The following is an 11,897-nucleotide window of genomic DNA, read 5'->3' as shown; positions in this document are numbered from 1 at the left end:
TGCTTGGCCTGCTGTGTTCATCCAGCTCTGCACCTTGTTGTCTCGGATTCTCCAGCATCTGCAGTTCCTGCTATCAAAAATTCACTAATGTTGTGTTTGCTTACCAGTATGCTCTTCAGAAGATAACTTCAAAGTTACATTGACATAGCTCTCTAACCTGTATTCCCGTTTGATTCTACAGTAGGTGTTGTTCCTCCAAGGACCAAATCACCTCCAGAGGAAGTTTCTCCGTCTCTATCCTCCCTTGCCATTAGGAATAATGATAAATTGAATTATGACTCTCAGGCACGAGTAAGTATGTAGGTGGCTTGCTAAAGATCTACCTGCAACCCTCTTGCCTTCCCCATGCTACCCTATTCCCCATTGACAGCGCTTCACTTGTTATAACGATATTTTAAGGGATGTTGTGGGGTTTCTTTATTCATTCAAGGGTCTTGGGCTTTGCTGGTTGGACCAGCATGTTCTGTTCATCGCTATTTGCCCTTGAGAAGGGTTTATGGAGTTGAGGCCATGATTTAAATGAAAGGTTTAAGACTCTGAATGGCCCCTCTCTGAAGGTTCCCCTATTGAGCTTCCTTGACAGAGTTAAAAAGAATGACAGGAAGATAACAAATTATTTTCACTGGCTTACAATTATTTTAAGATGCGACTTCACCTGGCTTGAAGCTATTTGGGCAGGTCAGGTTTTCCTGAGAGTCCCTGCTGCAGGGTTTTTGCTGTCTGACACCATTTCCTGACAACAGGCATTTCTAATCCTTTCCCCAAAGGAAAAATCAAAAGGCAGCGGGTATCCCAATGACACAAAATCCAAGATGAGTGTCGAGGAACAAGCAGAGCGCATGAAGCGTCACCAGAATGGATCACTCAGAGGGCACACCAAAAGGCGAAGCCTAACCTTAACTTCGGGCCAGCTGATGGCGGTGGGCTCGAGTAGCCCGAAGCCCATTGCTCGGAGAGTCACGGTATGACACTGCTTATTTCACCCTAACTATGGCCTGCCAGGAAACAGTTAAGTCAATCCCAAGCCAGTTGGTTAAGCGTGAAACTAGATGGTAATCCTTTCCTTTAGTAAACGTTAATTTACGGGATGTAGCATTGTGTATGTTTAATTTGCACTTAATGCCTCCCATGTCCCAGTGGTCTCCTGTTGTGTATACTGTAGGCACTTGATCAACCAATGCCCTTCACCAATGTATCTTAACAATATAATGAACAGAGTATTGATGTACACCTTTAGTAAACTTGATTAGCTCAGTTGGTTGGATGGCTGGTTTATGATGCAGTGTGACACCTAGACTGTGGGTCCATATGCTGCATTGGCTGAGGTTAAGTTGAAGGTCCCACCTTCTCAACCTTTCCCCTAGTCTGAGGTGTGATGATCCTCAGCTTAAACCATTGCCAGTCTCTCCATTGACAGAGCAGCCCTGTGATCCTCTGGGACAATGGCTACTTCACTAACAATTGCTTTTTACTGTTACCATTATGGGGTTTTTTTTGGGTGACAGAGATATTTGGATTAATATGTACATCCTGTCACCTTGGGCACCTGACTGCCTCCTCCTTCACAAATAAGTGCAAGGTTTGAAGTGAAGTAAGTTGTTATCTTTCTCTAGCTTCAATTTAAATGCTGTTGTAGTCTCTTCAGCCTGTAATCATGTTGAATTGGCAATTTCACTCACCAGTGACATGGCTGGTTGGTATAGGAAATGAAAAGCTCATAATGGTGTGTTGAAGCCACTGTTCTAAAGTCTGGTTCAAGGGAATTTGTGATTTTGCAGTTGGACAGCATTGGATGGATAATCCTGAGTTTGCAAGGAACTAAACTGACAACCATTTTAGGAGTGTCGGTCAGACTCGTAGTGTGATGCACCAATGTGCATTATGTGCTTACTGGAAGCTACAGATATGAACAAGCAGGGCCCTGTTCTGTGCAATCAGAAAGAGCATGTACATGCACTGAGCCTGTTTCAAGTCAACGAAATAGATGACAGCCATTCACTGGTTTATTTCTCAGGGCAGTACCCTGTCAATCGGATTTAACTGGCCTGGTGTAAAATTTAACAAATCCTGGCTGTTAACTGTCAATCAGCATAAATGGGTGCATTCTCTACAGCAATATCTCTACCAGTCAAAGTCCACTTTTTTTTATTTATTCATTTTGTAAGATGTGGGCATTGCTGGCTGGGCCAGCATTTGTTGCCCATCCCTAGTTGCCCTTGATAAGGTGGGGGTGAGCTACCTTCTTGAATTGCTGCAGTTCACCTGCTGTGGGTTGTCCCACAATGCCCTTAGGGAGGGAATTCCAGAATTTTGACTCAGCGACAGTGAAGGAACGGCGATATATTTCCAAGTCAGGATGGTGAGTGGCTTGGAGGGGAACTTGGAGGTGGTGGTGTTCCCATATATCTGCTCCCCTTGTCCTTCTAGATGGAAGTGGTCGTGGGTTTGGAAGGTTCTATCTTAGGATCTTTGCTGAATTTCTGCAGTATATCTTGTAGATAGTATAGCTAAATGGCAGTCTCCTCTCCTATAATATAAATGCAAGTTTTCCCCCTGAATTTGTATTCTTGCAAAATGTCCTGATGAGTGCAAGATGAAAAAAATTGACAAAATATGTCTTTCATTTTAGCAATACGTGAGAGATTTTGGTACGATTGAAAGGCAAGGATTTTTAACTGTAACTCTCTATCTGAGTTTGATATTTGATCTTGATTGTTGAGAGTTGTTGGTAAGGGTTTGAGGTGGTGCTATAAAGTGAGAAATAAATATTAATTCCTCTTGTTGGTAAAGATTGATAAATTTATTTATTATTATTCTTGATGACCATACCAGGTACTTTTGTTACACTGAAGTCACTGTTTATATCAAACAGATACTATAAAATTGAAATGTCAGATATAACTTGCAAGACCTGAATATTAAATAGATTAATGATAATATTAGCATCTATGAGAAGAGAAATTAACATCATAACTTCCATCTGCCTAACTCTCTTGCATGAAATTTCCCCCTGTGGCATTTTTACGTAGACAATGCCATTTCAACAGGTTAACTCTTGTTCTAAACAAGCACAGCGTAATTTGGAACATCAGCACTCAGAGACAGAGAAAAACTGAAAAGTTGTTCTGATGCAACGTTAACACACCTTTGTCCCCATAGATGCTGTCAGATGTGCTGAGTTTCTCCAGCAGTTTCTGTTTTTCGTCCAGATCTCCAGCGTCCACTGTTCTTTCTCTTATCAAAAATCTTGTGATCAGGTCATTTTCACGTTGTAGTTTGTGTGAGCTTGCTGTGCATGCAAGAGCTGCAGCATGTCCTATATTTCCTTGATGAACCCCCAGGGCTCTGTGCCCCTGCACAGTGCTGTACTACTTCTTCCCTCCATTACTTAGTCAAGTATCTAGTGCACTTATAAAGAGATACTGCTGAATCAAAAGTACGTTGGTAGTCACAAAAACAAAGTTGCTTTAAAAGCTCAGCAGGTCTGGCAGCATCTGTGAAGGAGAAAACAGAGTTAACGTTTTGGGTCCGGTGACCCTTCCTCAGAACAGTATGTTGGTAGATCCTGAGGTCATAAAGGTGCCATAAAAATGAAACTAATTTATTTACCACATGCATGTGCAGTTTCCAACCATCACACACTTGTATGAACCTAGAGAAACCATCTTATACCAAGTCCCATTAGAACCCTCATCACACTCAAAAGAAAATATCAATAGCCTCTTAATGGGTATTATGACAATGCGGTTGGTGACACTTTTGGGCCAGTAAAGCTGTCACCTTCTAAGATTGATTGAGATTTATTCTTTCTCCCCCCTCCCCACCCAGGTTCCTCGGCGTAAAACCACAGAGATCGATATCACTCACCTGGAGGCAGCTGTCAGGAGGGAACACACAGGAAACCACCATGAGACACCAAGGGAAGAGATTGCCCGACTCAGGAGGATGGATGTGGAGCCCGAGCACTATTCCGTGGACATTAACAAGGAGGTGTGTGGTTGTGTTGGAGGGGGCAGATGTGCACAATGGTAAGCGATTGCTGGAAGGCAGTGTGAGTGTGGAGAAGTGTTAGACGAATGAGAAAGTGAAGATATCGAATAGAGGATGGTGCACTTGCAGGTAACTGGGTTAAGTACTTTTTGACATGGGGTATTCAACTGGCACATCGCATTTATTAAACACAGCTCGTGTCCTGGGGGTATCTGTGCCTTATGTCAGAGAATTACTTTGCAAAGTAAGCAAATACAGTGGTGTCTCTACAATACATGGCAAGGTAAGTGATCAATTGATCAGTTTTGTTGACATCAGTAAAAGGGCTAAATTGTTGTCCTGGAATTCTGGAGAACTTCCCTTCCCAAATGGTGCTGTTGGATTTGGGAATAGCCGCTGAGAGGTGGCAGCTTGAAGACATTACTTCTTCAATGTTGTACTAACGATTCAGCCTGAATTACACAGTCAAGCCCTAAAGCAGAATTTGAACCAATGACAGCTGTGTCAAGGTGACTTGAGTACTAAGGGTGTGTTAGACTGTGCAGATGTTTGAGCTACACTCTGTCTGATGTGCCAAACCTGAAAATATTTGTGACAGAATGAATGTGTGTGTGTGTGTGTGGACCACGGATATACTGCACACTTGTAGATCCCACTTCTGGCCCTTTGGCACCATCCATCAGGAAGAGTGGTATTTTGGATCTATGTGAACCAGGGTGGAATTTTATCTGGTTTATGGGAGGGACTGTGAGGTTGGATGAGGCTGTAGAATCAGGTTTGGGGATGGTGTTTGGTGGAGGTGAGTGCCCTTTCCACAATGGAGCAATCCTCCAGTAAAACTCGTGGGATTGAGGACAAATAATCCCCTAACAGGTAGGACCTACTGCACAGCAACAACCATCCCTCCACTGTCACCTCCCTTCCTGGGGCCTATCTTCTTGGCCCCAGCCCCCGACCCATTCTAGCACCTGCTTCCAGCTGACTGGAGTCTTGTGTGTGAGCACTGCTCCAGGTGGAGCCGTGGAGCTGAAGAGCTAGCTGGCAGCCCTATGAAAGGCCAGAGCTGTTAGAGTCGAGTCTCCTCCATTAAAGGCTCAGGATTCCTGATAACAGACATAGAATGTGTGCAGAATGGATAGAGGCTTTTGGAAACGGTCATGGTGAGGTTACCCACTGACTTCCCATTGACTGTCTGTGCTATTTGAGGTAGGTCTGACCATGCAGTGCTTGACCATGAAGTGTTTGAGCCCAACACTTGGTGCAAAGAGTGTCTAATTCCCCAGTGCTGATTTCACAGAATTACTAACACTTCACAAAGAGGCCATTCAGCCCATCATATAAGCACCGGCTCTCTAGCACTATGTCACAGATGCCTCTTCCCCTAACTCTGCGCAATATCTCTTTGCAAATAATAATCCTAGGCCCTCTACAATGTCTTGATTGAACCTGCCTCCATCATATTTTCAGGTAGCTCATTCCAGACCCTAACAGCTCACTGTGTCATAGTACATTTCCTTACATTGTATTTGTTTCTTTTCAAAATACTTTGTTTTCTTGTTCTCTTTTCTTATACGATTGGAGACAGTTTCTCCGTATCTACTCTGACCAGATCCTGCATGACTTCATTCATTTTAATAGATACCATTGTTTGACCTTGTATTGGCAAGACCTGGTATTGCAGTGAATGGCTTATCTGTTCCCACGTTACAAAGTATGGTTGCGGGGCTCGTGAATGTTTACCTGTTTTTGTCCTGATTGATTCTCTCGTGTTCAGTTGTCCACACCAGACAAAGTCTTCATTCCTGAGCGATACATTGAGATTGAACCTGAGCTTCCTCTCAGTCCAGAGGAGCTCAAAGAGAAGCAGAAGAAAGTGGAACGCATCAAAACGCTCATCGCCAAATCCAGGTACTGAATTGCTGAACAATAGGGGTGTTTACAAAAGCCCTGGGTGTTGTAAGAGATGTCCATAGTTGGCACTTGGTTCTGTTGGGATCCTCTTTAGGCAGGTTTGCTGCTTATTGTAGTATCTGGGACTTACTTGTATTCAGTGGTGAAGGATTAACCACTAACACATCAACAGTAAAGGCACATCCTTGAGTAACAAGACATGGTATATTACATAATAGGGTAACAGGTTACATTAGCTTTGACTGGTTAAATACATTAACACTGGGTAAGGGCCATTGTTATCCCCTAAGAGTTAGTAACTAGGTCTCTGCTATATGGCTGCAGACTAATGCTTCCAAATGTGGCGCACAACTTGAGAATTGAAAATTGCTGTGACTCCATGACTGTGAGATCTGTGAGAATCAGTTACAACAAAAGAAATGCTGGAGAAACTCAGCAGGTCAGTAGAGAGAGAATCAAAGTTAACATTTCAAGTCCAAAGTAACTCGTCATCAGTTCTGAAGATTTCAGATGAGCAGCAGGCCATTTCGGAGAAATTTCTTCACCCAAAGAGTGGTGAGCCTGTGGAATTCTCTGCCACAGAAAGTAGTTCAGGCCAAAACATTGAACGTTTCCAAGAAGGAGTTAGATCTAGTTATAGAGTCATTGAATCGTCAAGTTGTACAGCATGAAAACAGACCCTTTGATCCAACACGCCCACGTCGACCAGATACCCAAAACTGACCTAGTCCCATTTGCCAGCATTAGGTTCATATCCCTCTAAACCCTTCCTATTCATTTACCCATCCAGATGCCTTTTAAATGTTGTATTTGTACTAGCTTCCACCACCTCCTCTGGCAGCTCATTCCATATTTCTTAGGACTGAAGGAATCAAAACATATGGAGAGAAAGCAGGAATAAGGGTCTCTGTTGGATGATCAGCCCTGATCATATTGAGTAACAGAACAAGCTCAAAGGGCCGAATGGCCTACTCCTGTTCCTAGTTTCTCTGTTTCCATGAAATTTTTTACCCATTACCTACTCTTAAGGATCAGTAAGGCTACCTATGTGTAGAACCGCAGGAAATGGGTCAGATACTAAACGAATATTTTGTATCAGTGTTTACTGTGGAGAAGGATCTGGAAGATAGAGAACATGGGGAAATAAATAGCAACATCTTGAAAAATGTCCATATCACGGAGAAGGAGGTGCTGGATGTCTTAAAATGCATAAAGGTGGATAAACCCCTGGGATCTGATCAGGTGTACCCTAGAACTCTGTGGGAAATGAGGGAAGTGAGTGCTGGGCCCCTTGCTGAGGTATTTGTATCATCGATAGCCACAGGTGAGGTGCTGGAAGCTGGAGGTTGGCTAACGTGGTGCCACTATTTAAGAAAGGTGGTAAGGAAAAGCCAGGGAACTATAGACTGGTGAGCCTGACATCAGTGGTGGGCCTGACTTCAGTGGTGGGCAAGTTTTGGAGGGAATCCTGAGGGATTGGATTTACATGTACTTGGTAAGGCAATGGCTGATTAGGGATAGTCAACATGGCTTTGTCCATGGGGATTCATGTCTCACTAACTTGATTGAGTTTTTTGAAGAAGTGTCAAAGAAGATTGAGGGTAAGAGTGGTGGATGTGATCTATATGGACTTCAGTAAGGCATTGGACAATGTTTCTTATTGTAGACTGGTTGGCGAGGTTAGATCACATGGAATACAGGGAGAACTAGCTATTTGGAATGCAGAACTGACTCAAAGGTGGAAGACAGAGGGTGGTGATGGAGGGTTGTTTCTCAGACTTGGGGCCTGTGACCGGTGATGTGCCACAAGGATCGGTGCTGCATCCACTGCTTTTTGCTGTTTATATAAATGAGCCGGGTGTGTATATACGAGGTACGGTTAGAAAGTTTGCAGATGGCACCAAAATTGGAGGCATAGTGGACAGGGAAGAAGGTTACCTGAGAGTGAAATGGGACTTGATCAGATGGGCCAAAGGGCCGAGGAGTGGCAGATGGAGTTTAATTTAGATAAATGTGAGGTGCTGCATTTTGCAAAGGCAAATCAGAGCAGGACTTATACACAATGGCAAGGTCCTGGAGAGTGTTGCTGAACAAACAGACCTTGGAGTGCAAGTTCATAGTTACTTAAAAGTGGAGTCATGTGTGGATAGGATAGTGAAGAAGGCGTTTGATATGCTTGTCTTTATTGGTCTGTGCATTGCGTATAGGAGTTGAGAGTTAAGTTGAGGCTGTACAGGACATTGGTTAGGTCACCTTTGGAATATTGTTCTGGTCTCCCTGCTGAAGAATGTTACGAAACTTGATGGGTTCAGGGAAGATTTACAAGGATGTTGCCAAGGTTGAAGGGTTTGAGCCATAGGGAGAGGATGAATAGGCTGGGGGTATTTTCCCTGGAGTGTCGGAGGCTGAGGGATGACCTTATAGAGGCTTATAAAATCATGAGGGGCATGGATAGAGTAAATAGACAAGGTCTTTTCTCTGGGGTGGGGGAGTCCAAAACTAGAGGGCATAGGTTTAAGGTGAGAGGGGAAGGATTTAAAAGGGACCTCAGGGGCAACTTTTTCACACAGAGGGTAGTGCATGTATGGAATGAGCTGCCAGAGGAAGTGGTGGAGGCTGGTACAGTTATAACATTTCAAAGGCATCTGGATGTGTATATGAATAGAAAGAAGTTAGAGGGATTGTAGGCAAAAATGCTGGCAAATGGGACTAGATTAATTTCGGATATCTGGCCGGCATGGGTGAGCTGGACTGAAGGGTTTGTTTCCATGCTGTACATTTCTATGGCTGTACTTGATCTGTGACTCCCATCTCACAGCAACGCAGATTCTTAATGGCCATTTGAAATGGTCTAAACATCCTCACCATTGTATAAAATCACATTCATTCAGGATGGAAGTGCGTCATCAACACTACCAGTGATGCCACCTCCTGAAAATGACTTTTGATATAAAAAATAACTGTCCTTCATACAGAACAGTACAAAGGTTTATTTGAAGTGTGCGTGTGTATAATTTTTGAATCTTCAATTTCCCCCATGTAATTAGAATGTCCTTTTTCCTATTGACAAGCAGTTTTCAACATCTAATTTGGCGTCATCATCTGTATGAGCAATGTAGCGATTTAAAAATAGTTTTGACAGTGGGAGAGATGGTGACTTCCAGTGTTTCCCATTGTGCCCAACTGTCCTCAATCCAGTAAATTAAAAGCAAGGAACTGCGTATGTTGGAAATCTGAAACAAAAGACAGTCAGTACTAGAGAAACATCTACGGCAGCATCTGTAGAGAGAGAAATAGAGTTAATGTTTTGGCCCAGTGACCCTTTGTCAGATGTTCTGAAGAAGAGTCATACTGGACTTGAAAAGTTAACTCTCTCTGTTTCTCTACAGATGCTGCCATACCTGCTGAGTGTCTCCAGCATTGTCTGCTTTTCTCCACAATGCAGGATAGGGGAGAAGGCAATAAAGCGACCTTCTTGGAGCGAGTCGCTCATTCTGAATTTGGGCTGGGGGCCTGGGCAGGAAGTATGATGGGAGAAGGACACTGCGAGTATTTGGACAGCAAAGTGACTGGTTTGTGTGATGTCAGCTTGCAGAACATCATCCCCCTAAATGAAGGGCTCACCGACACTAACATAGACCCTGAGCTCCAGCTGCAGGAGCAGGAGAAGAGGATTGAGATCTCCTGTGCCCTGGCCACCGAAGCATCCAGGCGAAGCAGGCTTTTATCAGGTAATGCAATCAGTCACATTTTGCTTGTGCTCTGGAGATTAATGATTCCAGCCTTTATTGGGGTGGGGCAAAGGCCTCTTACCAAAGTGATTCCTGGGATGGCAGAACTAACTTATAGAGACTGCCTGAGTTAGGACATGACTCACTGGAGTTTAAGAAAATGAGGAGGGCATCTCATAGAAACCTATAAAATTCTAACAAAACTACGCAGGGTTAATGCAGGAAGGATGTTCCCAATGACCGAGGAGTCTAGGACCAAGGGTGACAGTAAGGATATGGGATAGGCCATTTAGGATTGAGTTGAGAAGAAATGTCTTCGCCCAGACAATGACGAGTGTATAGAATTTTCTGCCACGGAAAGTGACTAAGGCCAGTGCATTGAATATTTTCAAGAAGGAATTAGGTATAGTTTTTAAGCTTAAAGGGATCAAAGGGTATCCCACGAATAATAATGGTCTGGCAGCTATGACCATACTTCATTTCAACAATTTCAGAAGTCCTAAGGCTTGAGGCGCCCTCTAGAGTCTTCCACCTTCATCAGCATCTCCCACTGCTCCTGCTATAGGTGGCCACAGTTTGATTGGTCCTCCTACATGTACAGCCTGTGGTTTGCCTACCTCCAGGAGGATCATGCAGGCACACGGGACGTCAGCACCTTCGGGGTCCGGACGCCCACATGATCCTGACGTCAGTGCCCCAGTTCCTGCTGGAAAGTTTGTCACGGATTGTTATTGAGATCCTGCCCCATACAGCCTCACCGCCCCCCAACTCTTTCCATCATCTCTGGTACGATGTGAATGCTCATCAAAATCCCCTTCAAGTCACATAGCATCCTGACTTGGTCATACATCACTGTTCCTTCATCATTCCCGAGACATTGTCCTAGAATGTGTAAACGCCATTAACACATGGACCATTATTGCCAGCTCAGGCTAAATGGTTTCTTTCTCTGTTAAATTCTTACCATCGAAAGGCTGTCACCCAAAAGACAGCAGTGGGCCAAGAAAAGAGGCTTTCAGTACTTCCTAGAGATGGATAATGAAGTGCCTTCACCATTAATATTCAGATGTAGATGTTTTGTTATGGTCAAATGGGGCTCAGCTCAGACAGCTAGTAAGTTCAGATGAATTTATTTCCGGGATGAATTGTTATTAGGCATTAAATACTTAATGATGCTTTTTTTTACTAAAATAATTTTCTTTTTAATCCATTGCCATTCACTCAGTGCATGTTTACTTTAATCCAACATCATCATGCTGTTCATTGGAAGGGATCGTGTTGTAGTGTCCATCCTGCTTAACTGGGTCAAGCACTACAGGAGGTTGGTGGGTACGGGCTGATTTATGGAGGGGGAAACCAGTTTAATGTTGCATATGGATTGGAAACAAAGACAGACGTCCAGATGGAGGGAGGAAGGGCAATGCATGGGAAGTGGGGCTGTCTATGGTGAGGGAAGGAAGCTAGTACACACTGGGAATGGGCACCATAGAGTTGGGTTGGTGGGGTGTGGTGGTTGGAAGGGGGAAAGTGGCCTGACATCAATATAGGGGGGTCTTTAAGTTGGTGAAACTGTAGAGAGGGCAAATAAGAAGAAGCAAAACAACAGCTACTTATACAGGGGGAAACCTGAATAATGGGTATGGTGACCATGAACTGAGAGTGAAGGCCGGGCGTTGCAACCACAGCTAACTATAGGAGGAGAATGGGATGATGGAAATGCGCGACTTTGCAGTGGGCATGCTTAGGGGTGTGATTATTGAAAGAACGCTTTTGCCATCATCTTTGCTTCATTTATTCCACGCTTTCATTCCATTTAGTTCCAGCTTCAAGCGCACCAGATTCTTCAAACCCACCATCATCTCCCATCTCCTCACTGCCACCTCAGATTACTGACGGAAGCCATTTAATGTGTGTCTGAAGAAGTAAGCAGTTTTTAAAGAAAAATTCAACATTTGTAACTTTAAAAGAATGACATACTTCTATGATGTTTACTTACTCAGCATTAGCTTTACTCAATGATTGATGTAAATTGAATCGGATTGTCATAAAGTCCTTTGAAATCTTAGATAGTGCAGGCCCTCACATTTCTAATTGCCTCTCTCCAATTTGTACCAATTTCCTTTATTCTTAAGGCTTCATCTTTGGTTTGATACATTCCCTAACGTTTGATCATGGGTCATGTGATCATGTGACATAAGTCATGTGATGTTCAATCATATGATTTTGATGACATGACATTTGCTAACACATTAGAGATAACAAGGT

The 11,897-nt window shown here is 43.6% G+C and overlaps 1 protein-coding gene across 1 annotated transcript; it reads left to right on the top strand.

Annotated features, from left to right (window-relative positions):
- The first annotated feature begins 185 nt into the window (after positions 1 to 185).
- Positions 186 to 11,558, top strand: LOC125486050 (pleckstrin homology domain-containing family A member 6-like). The gene is made up of 6 exons (XM_048611888.1): positions 186 to 291; positions 768 to 962; positions 3,829 to 3,990; positions 5,765 to 5,898; positions 9,490 to 9,632; positions 11,450 to 11,558. Exons 2-6 carry the CDS (start codon positions 813 to 815, stop codon positions 11,548 to 11,550), a joined length of 690 nt encoding a protein of 229 aa, XP_048467845.1. The 5' UTR covers positions 186 to 291; positions 768 to 812; the 3' UTR covers positions 11,551 to 11,558.
- Positions 11,559 to 11,897: the final 339 nt, after the last annotated feature.

Source organism: Rhincodon typus, chromosome 25 (genome assembly GCF_021869965.1).
Source record: "Rhincodon typus isolate 14 chromosome 25, sRhiTyp1.1, whole genome shotgun sequence".
Classification (NCBI taxonomy): Eukaryota; Metazoa; Chordata; class Chondrichthyes; order Orectolobiformes; family Rhincodontidae; genus Rhincodon; species Rhincodon typus.
This window is presented reverse-complemented; position numbering and strand designations above follow the sequence as displayed.

Coding starts and splice junctions, on each gene's coding strand:
- LOC125486050 (XM_048611888.1), top strand. CDS start 813: ATGAGTGTCGAGGAACAAGCAGAGCGCATGAAGCGTCACCAGAATGGA. Junction 963..3,828: donor CCATTGCTCGGAGAGTCACG/GTATGACACTGC, acceptor CTCCCCACCCAG/GTTCCTCGGCGTAAAACCAC. Junction 9,633..11,449: donor GCGAAGCAGGCTTTTATCAG/GTAATGCAATCA, acceptor CATTCCATTTAG/TTCCAGCTTCAAGCGCACCA.